The sequence below is a fragment of the Rattus norvegicus genome, chromosome 13 (genome assembly GCF_036323735.1).
Source record: "Rattus norvegicus strain BN/NHsdMcwi chromosome 13, GRCr8, whole genome shotgun sequence".
In the NCBI taxonomy this organism is placed as follows: Eukaryota; Metazoa; Chordata; class Mammalia; order Rodentia; family Muridae; genus Rattus; species Rattus norvegicus.
In genome coordinates, this window is record NC_086031.1 from 80,211,406 (window position 1) to 80,230,069 (window position 18,664).

The following is an 18,664-nucleotide window of genomic DNA, read 5'->3' on the forward strand; positions in this document are numbered from 1 at the left end:
GGTGAAGTGTTTTCCTTTGCAGCTCTATTTCTAAATACGACTATCAAAGAGTGGTATGAACAGCCAAGTTGTAGAAGCTAAGTAAAGACTTTAAATGCTCGTTGTGGCCTCCTTTGGAGACTCAGTTATAAAGGAACAAGAGCAATGCGTGGATAGCAACTAAGAAGTCAGGGGTGACACTGAAATGGAAAAACTGGAATATAGGTTAGATATAGCGGCAATAAGACTTGCTGATGAGGGGTTGGGGATTTAGCTCAGTGGTAGAGCGCTTGCCTAGGAAGCGCAAGGCCCTGGGTTCGGTCCCCAGCTCCGAAAAAAAGAACCAAAAAAACAAAACAAAACAACAACAACAACACCAAAAAAGATTTGCTGATGAATTGATTAGGATACAAAGAAATCGAAGAATTCAAAATTACTCATGAGTTAAATAAGCAAGTTAAAGCATAAAAGGACTGGTAAGGGCTGGTGAGATGGCTCAGTGAGTAAGGGCATTTTCCACCAAGTTTAACAATCTCTGGGATGTAGATAGTGGGAGGACAGAGCAGACTCATGAAAGGTGGCCTCTGATCTGTATGTACAAGTGCATGTGTGCACACGCACACAGACAGACAGACACAGAGACACATACATGTGAGCAGCACAAATGTTAATGTTTTCATGATTGGCATAAAGCAGTTCACTGGAGACTGCCAAGATTTCTACAGGAAAAGGAGGCCAAAAAGCAACTTTGAGTTGGTCCATGAATAAATGGGGAGGGTATGAAGATGGGGTTGCAGAGAAATGAGGAGGTGAAGAAGTAGAGCTGCCTTATTTGGACGAATGCAGCATGGACGAGAAAGCCTTTCTGTCTAAGGACAGAAATAACAGTATGTTTGAGATTAGAAGGAAAATTCAGCAGAAAAGGCAATAATGACGGCGGAAAAAAAAGTGAAGCTGGGAAGGCATGGGAACGGGGGTCAGTCCTGGGGAAGCTGCAAAGGTAAGCGCCAACTGTTCCAGCCAGTGTGAGAGGAGAGCCACATGTCTCCAGGCAACTCACATGTGGGCATTAGGAAGCTGAAATGGTGGAGGAAATAAATGTTCTTGTTCTTCGCTGTGAGGAAGCTTGCAGCTTATGGAGGGCAGAAGGGCAAGCCAGAGTACTTTAAAAACCATGAAGGGTAATAAACATGCAAAGGCACTGAGAGAAAGACAGTGTTCACTGAAATTTGTGGTGTGACTTTCATCATCACCACCAGAAGATTCAGGTAGACTACGGACCCTGAAGGACTGGAGCAAGTTTTCATTCTCACTGTCTGTTGTCAACTACTTAAAATGACAAAGGAAAGGCATAAACATGTGCATAGAGAGGTAGCCACGGCAAGATGAGTCTAGACAGTCATTTCCACATGTCTAGCTTTACACAAAGTGTTAACAGACATTACCACTCCAGACTGACAGTTCCACCTACTACATTCTTAAAATGGACAATTCCCAGTGTTTATTAAGCCATCTGGATTTGGACAGGCTTTGGTGAGTACAAAAGGATCAGAAAAAGAAAACAAAAACATTATATCCTTACAGTTGGTATGTATGGATATGATAGGATATGAAGGGCTAGTGCAGAAACAACCATAAGCATATTTTATACCTCACACCAAATCATTCTCCTCAGAACTGGCACAATTTTAGACATAGGAATATATTCTAATCATAGCTTAAAAAAGTTAAGCAAAATTCTCAATCTACTCATCCAAAAACATTTCCTTTCTTTGAAATTTTTATGGACAAAGGTACCAAATAATATTCAAACAATGATCATGTGGCCATCACAAAACTATTCTTCAGAGCTTAGTATATCAGACTTTTAACTAAAAGCAGTTCAGCAGTTTAAACTGTGGTATAAAAATGCACAGCACAGGGGTTGGGGATTTAGCTCAGTGGTAGAGCGCTTGCCTAGGAAGCGCAAGGCCCTGGGTTCGGTCCCCAGCTCCGAAAAAAAAGAACCAAAAAAAAAAAAAAAAAAAAATGCACAGCACAGCTAGGGAAAACATTTCTCAAAAGGCTCCGAAAATATTTAACTCACAAATGTGTTTAAGAAACAAGTGGGACTAATTAAGACTCAGTACAACTTAAAAACTAGGCTACAGAGTCTTTTTAAGCTAAGTTTCCCAATAACTGGTAATTGCTTATAGTCTGTCAGAATGTTTGCAACAACACTAGCACTTTAAAAATATATCTTGAGGCTACAGTGATGACTCAGAAGTCAGGAGCACTTACTCCCTACAGAGGACCTGGGTTCAGATCCTAGCCCCTGCATGGGGGCTTGAAACTGGTATACCTCTTCTGGCCTCCTCAGGCACACACACAAATGCCTATGTGCAGGCAAAACAGACACATAAAATAAAAAAAATACTTAAACATTTTCTTATCTTTACTAATTTACTAGTTTTGGTCTACTTCCAGCTCCTTATTCCTCAAGCTGAATGCCATGGGAAATGTGGAAGAGCTGGCTTTCTAACTCGGCTTCAGCTTCCTGCTTTGATAAAACATACATAGTGTTCATAGTGTTAAGAGTTATGCATCTAGCCCTGGCTTCTATTCCCATAGAAAGTGAGTATTAATTATAAAAAAAATGGAGGATAGTGATAAAACAGTACTTAATTTAAAATACCCCACTGCCCGGGATCTGGCATCAGTGACAACTTGGAAGTGAAGCTGTGAGGAAACTGCCAGAGGTCTTACTTTAGGGACCAGCATTATTTCTAACTATATCCCTCGCTAATATTTTTGTTCTGTATTAAGTAAAATGCCTCCTTAAAAGAACTTAAAAATAGTAAATGATTATTTTTATAATATTTATAAATGTATAGTTAAAATTTCATGTAAACTATATATTTATTGAAATTATTGTAAATAGTATATTCTATAGTTGGGGTGGGAAAACATGAGATATTACTGTACTGAGAGGAAAATATGTTAACAGAATTTATGAACTGATATTTTTTACTAACATTAAGTACCGTAAAGACAAAGAAGTAGTAAGATAATTCTTTTTCATATATACTGTACGAAAATAACTCTTCTGCTAAAACATACTATGTTTTTGAGAAGGGACCACTGCAGATTCACTATTTTTAATATTCAAAATCTTTAATAATTTGAAAAAATTGGTAATATAAATACAATGGAAATAATGAGATATATTTTCCTGTCATTTTAATACATACATAAAACCTAGTAAATCTAAAACAGTATTTTGGTTAATAATGGTTTGTAAATAACTTCCAGTGTATAAAACTATGTCAAAATACTACCTGCTATTACCTTAGATAAAATTAACTTACATAAATTAAAGATTCACTATTTGTAAAAATTCATGCAAATTGGACACACTTGAATTTTGTGTTTAAGTTATGCTTGTATATTAAAAATAATTTTGACTATTTAGTCCAGCAAGAAATTACTATAATTTAGAATGTTTCAAAACAGACTACAAGGTGTTCCCTGTCAGAGATCACCACATAAACAACCTACTTGAAGAATATCATCCTCACCAGATTGATGATGTGTATGGTGGCCAGACGCCTCAACAGGCTGCCTTGGTTCACTATCTGGAGAAGACAGCAAAGAGGTGGAACGAGGGCTTTCTATGGCAGCTGCAGCCGCCTGAGCCTGAACTGACCCGGTAGAGGACGTAGAAGGCTGAAGAAGTGCAGCTGGCGTATCTACATCCATTGCAGTTTCACCCACTTCCAAATTAGGGCTCGATGGCACCGTAGGAAGGGCTGAGACATCTGGCTCATTTGTTCCACCTTCAAAAGAGCACACACTAAAGCAAACCCAAGTTTCTAAAAGATCTAGTCATTTTTAAATTAGATGCATGAGTGTGTAGGTGACATGAACGTATGTGCCTGCAGAGGGCAGAAGAGGATGCAGGATCTCCAGAACTGGGGTCACTGACAGTAGTGAACAGTCATGTAGATTCTAGGAACTGAACTCTGTTCATCTTCAAGAGCAGTGAGCGCTCTTGACACATCTTCCCAGCCTTAAACTCAAATTTCAAATGCAAAAATTAAACACAAACAAACCTCTACAGAAATATTCTGAAAACACACACCAACATAAAATTTCAGTGTTCTAGTTAAGTCTTATGTCAACTAGAGTTGTCTGAAAATAGGGGAGAACTTCAATTGAGAACATGCCTCCGTAAGCCAGCTTTAAGGCATTTCCTTCCTTAGTGATTGATGGAGAGGGCCCAGCCCATGATTGTGGGTGGTGCCATCCTTGGGCCAGTGGTCCTGGGTTCTAGAAGAAGGCAGGCTGAGAAAGCTGAGGAGGGCAAGCGGCACTCCTCTGTAGCCTCTGCATCAGCTCCTGCCTCAGGTTGCTGCTCTGTCTGAGTTCTTGTCCTGACTTCCTTCAAGGATGAGCAGTGATACTGAAGTGTAAACCAAATCAACCTCTTCCTCCCCAGGTTGCTTTTGGTTATCACAGCAATACAAACCCGAACTAAGACACTCAGTATCTCAGTATATCAATTATTGCCACTAGTGCTCTGGTCCATTTAATCAAATAGTCTAACCAACAGGGCTAAGAATCAATGACACATTCTTGTTAAAATAATCAATCTTGGGCCAGAATGATGGTTAAACAGGAAAGGAACCCTGCTGACAAGCTGGACTGAGTTTGAAAATTGACTTCTCCAAGTTGTTTTCTGACCTTGCCATCCACACACTCAAACCATACACATATCAAATAGATAAATAAAAATTTTTAAATAATTACTTTTTCTAATTACACACACACACACACACACACACACACACACACACACTTTAGACTTTTGCAGACTTCCAATTTTCAAAGTGTTTTGGAAATGGACTTAAAATTGACAATCGTTTGTTTCCTGTGTTTTGAAATAAGTTAAATAGCTGGGTCTAGTGGAATCAGAAGAGAGATAGGACTACATTGGTTACAAAACGCAATTCAGAGGGGTTGGGGATTTAGCTCAGTGGTAGAGTGCTTGCCTAGCAAGCGCAAGGTCCTGGGTTCAGTCCTCAGCTCAAAAAACAACAACAACAACAACAAAAAAACCAAAAAACCCAAACATGCAATTCAGTTATCAGTAGATAATATCAACAAGAACTATCTACCAGCTGGGTGTTGTGATGCACAATTTTAATCCCAGAACTCAGGAGGTAAAGGCAGAAGATCTCTGAGTTCAAGGCCAGACTAGTCTATAGTGTTGTTCTAAGGACAGTCAAACTACACAGAGAAATCCTGTCTTGAAGTGCAAATACCTAAAGTAAAAAACCACACGGACCAACTACACACAAAAAATCCAAGAACAAAAGCAAAAAGCTATCTCCCATAAGCAGTTTTGCCAGCTCTCTGGTGACCTAACCAGTAAGACAATTACCTCTGGGCCGCGGTCTTCCTCTTCCTCTGTTGCTCTGGGCAACTTCACTTGCTTCTTCAAACCACCTTGATAACATATCCGACATTCTCTGCATCAATGACACATTGGGACTTTGCTCTCCTATTACAACATAAATTTCATCAGTAAGTTTAGCAAAGTCAGGATTATACGAAACCTAGATCTGAAGATCTTTAAAATTCTAGAAATTAAAGAACAAATTGCCTAAGTAATTAACATGAACAGATAAAAGTCATCAGAGTCCCCACCACATTGTATGGTAATTATGTGACTACCCATGTGTGTGGAGGAAGTCCCCCTCTCCATCTATGCTGTCCTTAGGTGACTTTCTATCCCCCATCCCTGCTCCATCACTGTTTATTCACAGTCATAAATGTGCCCTAAGAAGGAAGGGAGGGCTTATGAACTCCAAGAGGAATAAACTGAAGGAAAGGCTTGCTTTCACACTACATTATCAAACAAATAACCTTGGGTCTTTACTTCAATTCCTCGAAAACAGTTCTTATTAGTTACTGTGAAGTCCTAGGTATCTGATGGGATTAAGTCCATTCAGAGCTGTATGCCACAGATATTTGCAACTGGCTGACAGAATATGTATTTTGTCTTTTCAATGTTACACCTTTTCTTTGTTCAAATAAATGTATTTGTTTGCTTTGTTTGCTTTTTTCTCTTTAAGGGCATTTTATTTTGTTACACCACGGGAAATATTAAGAGCATCTTATGTTCTTACAGTGTTGGGGATATCAAGGGCATTTTGAAATGGAAGTATGAAAACTTAACACTCTGTAGCGGAAACAGGAAGGCTTGAGAGTTGTGACTGGTGGCACAAGCAGTTGTGTCTTGGAAGCAGTGGTGGACTAGATAGCAAGTATGAGAGGAGTCAGGAGTACACAGCAAGACACAAGTTCAAAAGTGAAACAGTGTGAGGTCAGATAAAAAATGTAATTAATATACAATTATATACTTCTTTCATTTGGTTTGTTTTTTGGAGGCAGTATCTTCATTCTATAGTCTAGGTTGGTCTGGATTTACTGTGTAGTCCTGGCTATCCTTGAATTTAGAATAATCCTTCTGCCTCAGCCTTCAAAGGCCTGGGATTACAGGCATGGAAGCTACCTTTATATAGTGTAGCCTTATATTTAAGAATATTATAAAACAAAAAAGGGTAATATACTTAGGATATTGTTTTGATTACAAAAGGTCTAATAATATTTAGAACACAATTTTAGTTATAGATTAAGTAAAATATATTCAGGTAAATTGATTTAAAGTTTTTTTTTTCTTTTCTTTTTTTCGGAGCTGGGGACCGAACCCAGAGCCTTGTGCTTGCAGGGCAAGCACTCTACCACTGAGCTAAATCCCCAACGCCTTAAAGTTTTATATGTGTGTGTGTGTGTGTGTGTGTGTGTGTGTGTGTGTGTACATGCTTGTGTATGTATATGTATATAAAAGTTATATATACATATCCAGTGACTCAGCCATTCCACTTCTAGGAATTTATCCTATGATGTACTTGCACAAATTTACCAAAATATCATGGTAGTATCATTTACAATTGAAAATAATGGAAACAAGGGGTAGAGAGAGATGACTCAGAGGTTAAGAGCACTGGTTACTCTTCAGAAGGACACAGGTTTAATTCCCAGCATCCACAAGGTGGCTCACAGTCATCTATAATTCCAGTGCTTCCCTTCTGACCTCCATGACAGCCCAAAGCACAGCACGGTATACATGCAGACAAAAACAATTATACAGACAAGATAAATAACTCTTTAAATACAACATGTCACAAAAAGCTGACCAAAGTATAGTTACCATCTCGTTCTCGTTCACTCTCTGGCCGTGCCCTGGGACCAGTATCTGACCAATCACCACGAAGTCTCAAGCGCTTAACTGGGGGCTGTCGTAACTGAAAGGTAATCAATCATAGACAGATTCTATGTGAGCCTCAAAAAGAATTGGGTTTGCTCTTGGCTTTTTTTCTGGTGATGGAAACTGAATCCAGGACCCTGTGCATCCAAGGTAAATACTGTACCACTAAGTTAATCTCTTGTCCTCAATTCTTACAGCAGACGTTAGTGGAGCATGTCTATCCCCAAATTGTCCTTCAAGTATGGCAATGAGATGTTAGAGCGAAACATTGAAACATTGCTAATGCTCTATCAGTCTCCACAGTGCCCATGATGATAAACATCCACTGGTGCTGCAGTCCATACTTACTACCTCAACATGAAAAGCACAAATACAACTTTGAAATTGTGTACATGGAAGCTAGGTTTACAGTGCCAGTCTGCAATCCCAGGTGAGGCAGGGATCATAAATTCAAGACCCACTTAAGCTATGAGTAACAACAGCCTAAGCCACTCACTGGCACCTTGTCTCAAAATTAAAAAGAAAAAGAGGAAGAGGAAGGGGAGGGGTAGTGGTGGTGGTGGTGGTGGTGGTGGTTGTCCAGATAAGATACAGTTCTGTGTTAGGGCATGTGCTTCAGTTTAACCCCAGGAAGGGGGAGGGGAGTTGTGAACAGGGAGAGAAGAGAAAAGGAAGAAGAAATGAATGAACATATAATGACTTCTAATCACTGTCCAGCTGAAAGTAGGTCAGTCAATCACTTTGACCTATAACACACCTAACTATGACACCACTTTTTACCTTTTCTGGAACACTTCTCTAGGTTTCCCCAGTATCCATTCCACTCATTCATCACTTACTTTAAACTTTCTCCATTTTCTGCCATGTTCTTAGCAAGTAACTTTTTCTCCTGCTTTAAAAAAAATAGAACTATCATATGACCCAGCTATACAATTCCTGGACACACACACACACACACACATACACACACACACACACACACCCTACACATGTGTTCAGTTTAACCCCAGGAAGGGGGAGGGGAGTGTGTGTGTGTGTGTGTGTGTGTGTGTAAGTGTCAGTGTATGCGTGAGTGCTTGCGTGCGTGCGTTGTGTATGTATACACAAAGGTCTTTATGGCCTTCCACAGAGATGGCTTGCACACCCATGGTTACTACTGCTCTATTCAAATGAACAGAAAATGCACATGTGGTACACAGACACAATGAAATACACTTCATCTGTAAAGAAAAATGAAATCATGGCATCTGAGGGGAAAAAGGAGGCCTGGAAAGTATAAGATCAAGCAAGAACAGAAACTAAGGAAAACCTGCATGTTGTGCCTCATATGTGAACCTAGCCTACAATAAAGATGTGTTTGTGTTTGGTATACACACATGGAAATGTAGCAGAGTTCAAAAATTTAGAAAGAAGACCAAGAAAGGGTTACATTAGGTGACGAAGGATAGACTGTGCAAAAGGATTACATTAGGAATGCAAGCAGATACGAACCGAATTCCTTTCTAGTTTTTGTAATAACATGAATTTAACCTCCCATGTATTGAGGAACCATTTTTATATCCCCAAATAATCCAACATGTGTCATTTACTTGGCAGTGACTGTAAAAACAGTGTTCTTTTTAATCCCATTCACCATTAGAGCAATAACAATTAGACAAGACTAGTCCTACTGACCCACTTGAAAGGATGATTTCTTTCCCCAAATTTGTTCTACAATATACAAAGTGTGGCTTTAAAAAACATAAAATAAAGCCCTGTAGAAAGGACACGAATTTTCTCACCTGAATTTTATGAATTTGTTTCTCCTTGCAGCTTCCTAACTCACAGTCATTCTCAAAGTTGAGTCACAGCCATGCTCAAAGCCCCAGTGCTCCCTCTGTGCTTTCTATTGCCTTCTCCAGGCTTCAAATGCCCTGAGTCAATAATCACTGGTCTGTTCCTATATCCATTTCTTCTCACAACATGCTCAAAGTTCTTCTACTGATGCAAAAAAATCTGCTTCCTGAGGGCTCACACTGCCAAGGTCACCGAATGTTCTAGTTTGCTTTCTACTGCTATGATAAACATGGCTAAAAGCGACTTGGAGAGGAAAGGGTTTATTTCACCTTACAGCTCATAGTCTATCATTAAGGGAAATCAGGGCAAGAACTCAAGCAGGAACCAAAAGAGAGCACATGGAAGAATGTGGCTTTCTGCTTTAGTCTCCAGGGTTCAACTCGCTTTCTTATACAACCCAGGAGCACCTGCCCAAAAGTGACAGTGCCCACAGTGTGTTGGGCCTTTGCGCATCAGTCATTAATCAAGAAAATGCCTCCACAGACATTCCACAGGACAAATTGGAGGAGGCAATTCTTTAATTGAAATTCTCTCTTTCCAGATATATCTACACTGGTGTCAAGTTGATAAAAATGAACTTGTACACCAATGAATAAACATTTGCCAAATTCACAGATTGTGGTAAATGGTCATTAGTGGAGGCCAGTGAGACAAACAGGTTGTAGGTAAATGCTCTTGCTGCCAAATCTAATGATATGCATTCTAGGAATCTACTTTCTTTCTTTAAAGACATGTGTATTTTCTTTTATATCAATGGAATAATACAATATGTAGCTTTTTTTGTCTGTCTTTTTTTTCACTTAGCATGCTTTCATTGATTAATATGGTGGAGTATCAATAGTGACAATTACTTAGTGAACACATAATATTAACTTGGTGGTAAGAATGTTTGCTGTATGAGCATGAGGACCTGAGTTCAAATCCTTAAAATCTATGGAAAAAGGTGGGCGTAGTAAGGTACATCTGTAACCCCAGCACTCGGGGGAAGAGAGTCAAAGACAGGAGAATGCCAGGAACTTGCTGGCTTAAATGAAGTTTTAACATAAACTACCAAATGAAAAATTATGGAAATTAAGAAGATACCTCCTTAGTTTCATACACATACATAACTCTTATTTGGTCAAGTATAATAAGTATGATTTATTTTTATAATTCAGATTTTAAAATTATTGTTCTTAATTTGGTTAATTCAACAAAGCATACTAAGAAAAGAGCTCCATAAAAATGACTCCGCATTCACCCCGGTGACATATCCATCTTTGGCCAAGGCAAAACTGGCTGGCCCACTTAAAGCATCTGTTACACTTCCAAATTTTTCATTATCTTTCAGGCACAGAGTCTGACTGCAACCGTACTCTCCTACAAGTCTCAAAGGGAAATTATACAGCAGCAACAAAATGACATAGCAGAACTCGTTTTCAACCAGTCTAAAAAGCTCATAAATAGCTTATAATTTTTCTACTTTACATAAACGTACTGTCACAGTCAACATCCTAAAATTCATCTACAAGATGATATTTTTTGCTAATTTTATAATAACAACTGTCAAGCCCAAATTCTGGAGGTTAGACAAAGCCAGCATTCCCCAGGAACTTGTGAAGCCTGTTCCCCTCTACCACAGGAGCCAATTCCTTACCACTGGCAGAGGGGACAAATGTCTATCTGTGGTGCCTATTAGCATCCAGCGCTCATGATGGCCTCCAGGCTCCCTCAGTATCACAAGTACTTGTTATTCACTTCCAAAGTCCATGCTGGTATTGGCTTTTCCCACTCACCCCATACTGTACACTTCTCTAGCTCATGGTCTTCCCCCATCCCAGCTTCTCATTTCTCCATATAACCCAGCTAGGTTGGCTATGCTCCCTCCCACTGTCTGCTCTCTTAGTCCTCACCTCTCACTTTCCCTATCCTCACTCTCTTCATGGCCCGGTGCAATCTGCTGGCCACATTCAGTTACTACTTTCTCTCTCCGCTCAGAATTTTTCCAGATACCTCTGGCTAAACTCTCCCCCCTCATATCTACAATAAAAACCTTCCCCTCAACCATACCTAAGAACGTAGTGTCATCAGTTTATACACGACTGAATTTAGTTTACATCTCTTAAGAATCACACATTTGCGGGGTTGGGGATTTAGCTCAGCGGGAGAGCACTTGCCTAGCAAGCGCAAGGCCCTGGGTTCGGTCCCCAGCTCCGGAAAAAAAAAAAGAAAAAAAGAAAAAAGAGAGAGAAAAAAAAAAAAAGAATCACACATTTGCTACTGCTCTTCCTTTAAATGTACAAAATGTTGAGACAGTTGTCTAACAGCGCTCGCCTGTCATGTGAGACTCTGGGTCGAATCCCCAGTACCACAAGTCAAACAACATAATAAGCCCATTAGCAGACATTTAGCTAATACCAAACCAGTACTAACTAGTAATTAATTTGCTGGGCAGTGGTGGCACATGCCTTTAATCAGGAGGCAGAGGCAGGCAGATCTCTGAGTTTGAGGCCAGCAGAGGGTGAGATATGCTTTTCTGGCCTCTGGCATACAATAAGCACATACATGATACAGAGACAAACATACAAACAAAACAACTAGACATATACGATAACAATTAAAAGTATGTCTATAAACATTTTTAGCAGTCAGCATGGCTGGCACGTTAGGAAAACTGTAACAAACTAAACAAGTTCCCACGGCTGTACACTGTGGAAAGTGTACTATTTCTACCTTCCTACTTTTATACTTTGGTCAGAGTAATTCAATTCTTTCACCCACTTTTATATAAATACCTTCTTAAACTTTTTCCCACTTTCTCATATATATATTATAGAATGAACCTATGGCTATTGTCACATGCTAGTAACGTGAAAAAAGAGGCACAAGTGGGAGATGACGGAACTGCTGCCTACCTACATATGAACAGTCAACAATAAGAGTGGCACTCGGTATAGCAACGCACTGAATATTCTAGACATTTATCATCACATGTTCTACTGTCTTAACTGACTTTTCTCCAAGCATCTACAAAGTTAAATGTTGTCTATTATGTATCTTTTAAACCTTAGATCATTTCATTTCTACAGCCCTGTTTATTAGCCTAATCTATGTTCCCTAAGTCAGAAACTCTGAAAATCAATGCATTTATTTAGTTATTTGAACATTTTTAACTTTCTATTTCTCTCTCTCTCTCTCTCTCTCTCTCCCTCCCTCCCTCCCTCCCTCCCTCCCTCCCTCCCTCTCTCTCTCCTCTTTAGCTCAGGACCTCAAACTTAGCAAGAGCATCTTAAACTGATCATCTATCCTGCCTTCTCTTGGGAACTACAGGCCTCTCACCACGAAGAAAGAATCTAGTTTTGAGTAAACTTACCTCTTCCCGCCTCTCCTCTGCAGAAGGAGTTTTAAGTTCTCGTGCTGTATCATCTTTGGGGTCAAAAAGATAGATGTAATCGGAAGAGTAACTGACAAGAATCTCTTGACCGTCTTCACTGTAACACAGCGATGTCACTCTGCATGATTTATTACTAAGATGAGAAGGGATAAAGCGAGCAACCATTCCAGTAGTTCCTCGACCTGCATAATTCCCTAAATAACAGGAATTTATTCAAAATTAATACTGTTATACACATTAAAAACCCTTTTACTGAATTATGAGATATGTGTAATAATGTAGCGATATAAATCCAAATAATCACTCTGTATCCTCAAGGTTTCCTTTTAAATAGTCAAGAACTTACAACAAAGAAAAGAGAACTGTATAAAGATAATACATGCTCCAGTTCTACTGCTATGACAAACACCAAAAGCAACTTGAGACGGAAAGGTTTAATTTGCTTATACTCTCAACCCCAACCCACCACTGAGGGAAGTCAGAGCAGGAACTCAAACAGGAGCACAGTAGGGGCTGCGGAGGAAAGCTGCTCACTGCCTTTGACCCCTGGCTTGCTCAGCTACCTTCCTTACACAGCCCAAGCCCACAAAGGCCTACATCAATTAGCAATTAAGAAAATGTCATACAGGGATACTGTGTTAGTCAGGGTTTCTTTCCTGCACAAACATCCTGACCAAGAAGCAGGTTGGGGAGGAAAGGGTTTATTTAGCTTACACTTCCACATTGCTGTTCATCACCAAAGGAAGTCAGGACTGGAACTCAGGCAGGTCAGGAAGCAGGAGCTCATGCAGAGGCCATGGAGGGATGTTTCTTACTGGCTTGCTTCCCCTGGCTTATTCAGCTTGCTTTCTTATAGAACCCAAAACCACTAGCCCAGAAACGGCACCACACACAATGGGCTGGGTCCTCCCACCTTGAACACCATTTGAGAAAATGCCTCACAGCTGGGTCTTATGGATGTATTTCCCCAAGGGAGGCTCCTTTCTCTGTGATAAATCCAGCTTGTGTCAAGTTGACAGACAAAACCAGCCAGTACAGATACTAATAGGCCAATCTGACTGAGATAATTATCATTGGAGATTCCCTCCTCCCAGGTGTGTCAAGCGGACACACACAGAGAGCATATTTAAACAAAGAAAAAAATCTTTATATAATTCAAAATCCCAGATTACATGATTTGCTGAAATATCATTATTAATACCTGATTTCTGCACTAAATCATCTTCAAACTTCTCATTCAAATTACGACCATTTCTGTAACAGGAAACTTGACACTTGGCAGAACAGGGTAATAAATTTTGATTGCCTACTGGCTACTTACCTATGTAATCACTGATTTTAGAAACCATTACCTATTTTTTGAACAAATGTATTACCATAACCCCTTAAAATAACCTCATTAATATAATGTATAGGTGCCAGGATATTAAAATCACTTCTCTCCCTTCACACATAGCTCAAAATATTAATAGGCTTGAGGTATAATATATACAACTCAACACAAAGCTAGGCCGAAGATGAAAACATCATGCAATGTAGAAACTCATTCCCTATGGCAGAGACCTTTCTTACCATTTATAAAAATTTGAGATTTTTTAAAAATTTATTTTTATGTTTATGGGTATTTTAGCCACAAGTATGAACCCTGTCCACTGAGCACTGCCCACAAAGGCCAGGAGAAAGAGAGCACTGGATCCCTTAGAATTGGAATTGCAAATGGCTGTTAACCACCACCAAGATCGTGGGATATATGTACATATATCATGAGCTGCAGTGCCAATAAAAAAAATTACTAGGCTTTCCTCAGTTGCAACAGTTATTTTAATTTAGATATTCTCAGATTAGTGATTCAATCATACAGAGTATTACTAGATTAGGAAGAAGTCTCAGTACATTCAACAGACTTAGTGCTTAAAATCTTCAACAATATATTCTCTAAAGAATGCAAGAGGGCTGGAGAGATAATGGCTAGGTAGCCCAGAGGATGTGGGCTTGATTCTCAGCACGGGTTGCCTCAGTGGAGTCCCCAGCACCTCCATCAAAAAGGCAGTCACTAAGAATGCAGCAGAAGCTGCAAGGCAAGCACTGCTCTCCTTAATACACCCAACAGCAGCACCCGAGGTCGCAGTGGAGCACAGGGCCCAGGGAACTGCCAAGGATTTAACACCTCGCTCTGCAGCAACCCAAAGGCCAAGAACACGGAGGCTGCAGAGACCAAGGCACGCACGCACGCACACACACACTCCCCCTCACAAGCACACAGCAGCACCACAGCAAACTGCCAGAGCCTGCAGTACCTAAGAACTTCGCCTTCCAATCAGCGGAGCTGTGCCAGCACCCACTTCTTCTTTCTTCTTTTCTATGTCTAACTTCCACTCTTGTGTGTATGTCTCATAGTGGATTTGCTTTTATTTATAAATTGTTAGTGAGGTTTTAGGACTATTGTTTATGTCCATTCAATTAGTTTACTCTGAGGCATTCTTTACTATACTCTTCAGCTGCCTCTCACATACTCCTCGCGCTTATTTCTAATTTGTTTTTATTTATTGTGATGGTAGGAATGAAACAAAGGGCATGTGCATGCCAGGCCAGTACTCTTCCACTGAGCTGTATCTCTAGTCCTTGGCATTGTGAAACCCTGTGATTTGGCTGCATAGTTGAGACTGGCTTTGAACTCATGATTCTCTGACCTCTGCCTCCCTATTCTGGAATTACAGGCACTGACTACCATGTCTCGTTTATGATCCCAACTTCAATAACTCTGGTGGTCTTCAGTACAATTCAGTATGATAGCAGAGAGTTAAATTGGCCTAGGAGTGCTAAATTCTAGGAATCCCAGAGTCTTGTCCTGCTAAAAATATAGATTATCTTGCTTCTGTTGAGAACAGTAAGCAAGCCTATAATTTGATATTCTTACGGTTTCACCCAAAATGTGCAAATTCAAATTGACAGGATTCCTTATCATAGTCTCAAAGAGAAAATCTCTCAGAATGTAAAGGTCTGAGGATGGGGAGGAACGGTGTGAAACACTGCTTTGCATGTGACACTGCTCCTGCATCCATCCAAGTAGCTGTGGAAACCTGCACAGGATCAGCCACTGACAACCTAGAACTAATGGTAGAGCAGCACTCGAGGCGTCGCCTCTGGCTGAAGAGCTCCTGTAGTTAATGGGGCTAGGGAAGGAGATGTGCACTAGTGAGATGCCAGAGTAACTCTATTGAACTCAACAGGCTAAAGGGGCCACTGTCATGAAAGTGGAAGGACATGTTGGGAAAAGAAGGGTTTTGGGGGAATGCAAAGATAAACCAAAAGAATGGAAGGGTAAATATGATCAAAATATATAAATGGGAGAAATTGTCAAAGAATTAAAATTTATTAAAAACAAAACAGAAAAGCTCTAATCTAGTATTCCTTCCCATTTGATATCTAGGTTGGTTATTACTGACATGGGTGGTTTCCGCCCAGGTCCACCTTTACTCTTAATACAAATGTGAATATGTATTTATTACTCATTGTTGTATAAATGTACATGCACATGTACACTTGCACAATCTCTTTAGGTGGACTTGGGCATCAGATAACATGTAGCACATGTTGACTCTGCTTAGCTTAGATGCTGCAGTGCTGAATTTAAGTCTGATTTGTAACTGCAGGGACAGCAAAGGAGATCGTCTAAACAGAGACTTGCGCGCACGATTGTGTGTGTGTGTGTGTGTGTGTGTGTGCGCGCGCGCGCGAGCGCGCGCGCCTCTCTCTGTGGCTTTAAGACGATTAAAACAACGGGTCTAGAGAATTAGAATTTCCCTAGCACTGCCATGCTGAAGGCAGGAAAGGCTAAAGCCCTGGTGACAGTTGGAGAAGAATATGACTTCCTGAAAGAGATTTTACATAGTTCTGCCTACATTGTGCACCCTACACTTCCTAGCTTTTGTTTCAGCCTTTCTATTAAATTATAATACTGATACAGAAAAGGCAGAGAGAAAGTAGGAACCCTTTTCTCCACAGTATGGCCAAAAGGCAAATAAATCCATTTTCCTTTATCAGTATGCCTCCTAATTACTTTCAAGAAATACTGGCTTTATAAACTGAAGTGCTCTTGTGAGATTGACAAAAGTTGGCAGCAATTATCATAAGACAAAATGGAGGCTCAGAATAGAGTCTACCTAAGTCTCTAGTAGATCTAACCCTAAGACATCTTGATATCAGAGAGCTAAAATCTAGAAATGAAAGAAAACAAATTTCTATTGTTTTAAGAGACTCACTTTAATAACATATTATGGCAGTCTTGGGAAAGAAAGAAATTGTTTTTTTTTCAGATTTATTTTATGTGCATAAGTGTTTGCTTGGGCGTGTGTGTGTGCGCGCACTCGAGTGCATGTGCATGCGTACGGGTGGGGACATGTGCATATCATATGCATTCCAGGTACCTTGGGAGTCAGCACCCCTGGAACTGGAGTTGTAACCCACAATATGGTGCTAGGAACCAAACGCACTGCAAGAGCAAGGAGTGCTTTGACTCACCGAGCCATCTCTCCATACTTTATTTTATTCTTAATAAGGGAGGGTATATGTGTACCTGGTTGTAGGTGCTTATGGTGATCAGAAGATTACATACCAAATCCCCTAGAGTTGGAGTTGCAGGCAACTAAGAACCATCTCCTGTAGTTGTGAGCTGCCTAACTTCGGTGCTGGGAACCAAATTCTCTTCCCCACAGAACCCTCCCTAGCTCCTGCTGTGAACTGATAATCTGTGCGGGCGTCATCCCAACAGTCTGTCTGGTTTTCCTTTTTGAGACCAGCCCTCATGCAGTGCATGCTGGCCTCAAACAGGAGTGACTTTGAACTTTTCATCTTTCTGCCTCCAGCTACAGAGCGCTGAGATTACAGCCACGAAACACTATGTCAGTTACCAACAACAGAGTATTTAAAAATCAGTAAAATAATTTTCCTCTTAGAATAACCTATATTACTTAAATAACACAAGAAAGTTAAAAACTATGTAAACGTAAAAATATTATAACAATTTCATTGAACAGTCTCACATTTTGCCTAATGTTTCCTCACCTGTAGCTCTTGTGCCCAGCATTCGCCGATCATAAATCCGTACGGAGCTGTCAGAACAGCCCACGGCAAGGTGATACGGTACTGGGGGACAGATAGCCACAGATGTGGCAGCACGCCTACAGTTGATTAGAATATCCTACAAAAGACAGACACGAGACCAGGTACATATAGCTATATAGAAGTGAATACTTGTAAAGCACTTTCCATTTAATTATAAGAAAATAACCTACCTCAGACATTCTAGTTCAGTCAGCAAAAACAAAAAAGGAAAACACAACAAAATGGTTTTCTTGTAATTGATTTTTTAAAGACTCTGTTAGAATTTATTTCTAACATATTTAGCCAAAAGGGAAGCTCACAATATTATTCATGTTACATACATTTACAACATTCTTTATACTCTGACTACACATATGACGAGCTTTACCAGGAAAATCATTCTACTTCTCGCCCTTGCATTATTATGAGAATGCTATTTAGAGAAGCACACCTGTGCCTTCCTAAAATGTGGACTAATGTGGATGAATTTAAGAGCATTTGGAATAATGAGTTTTAGTACCACCATTTACTAGGAAACCTGAAGCCTCTCACTACTCAACCCTCTTGGACTTCTCATTTGCATGTCGAGAGCCAGTCCCACCCTGGTCCTGTTCCATTGACATGCTCATAGGTCTCAGCAGTGATGGTGTTCACTGCCCTGAGTCTGGCACAGGGTCCCTTTTGGCTTCCTTCTTGGGTTGTCTATTTGTCCCGTACTCTCGAGGAGAAGGGGTTCTCTCTTAGTGGCTTTTATTCTCGAGAATAATACTCCATGGTATTAAAAATAGCTTTTAATTCTCTGGAAAAATCCACATAAAAATGTGTTTAGGAAGATATTATACATATACATATTTCCTTAATACTGAGGTTCAAACACAGGGCCTGTGGCATGCTAGCTACCACTGAACTAAACCCCTGGCCCTAAATCACCCAATATTTTAAACTTATTTCAGAGCTTTCTATTCAATATGTATATGTCTTTATATGTGCTATCTACATAAAAAGATGAAAATTTGTCTTCAAAATTTGTTTCTACTTTTTGTTTTCTGCTTCATCTGTTT

General features: G+C 40.0%; 1 protein-coding gene across 14 annotated transcripts in view; it reads right to left on the reverse strand.

Annotated features, from left to right (window-relative positions):
• Positions 1-18,664, reverse strand: part of Dcaf6 (DDB1 and CUL4 associated factor 6) — a 101,229-nt gene that overhangs the window by 52,124 nt on the left and 30,441 nt on the right. For 10 of the 14 annotated variants that reach the window (XM_006250197.5, XM_006250201.5, XM_006250196.5 and 7 more), the window contains 5 exon segments: positions 17,565-17,700; positions 12,480-12,694; positions 7,235-7,328; positions 5,402-5,521; positions 3,537-3,794 (listed from right to left, as the gene is read on the reverse strand). In XM_006250197.5, the coding sequence (XP_006250259.1) occupies positions 3,537-3,794; positions 5,402-5,521; positions 7,235-7,328; positions 12,480-12,694; positions 17,565-17,700 (823 nt within the window). 14 annotated transcript variants of the gene reach the window in all.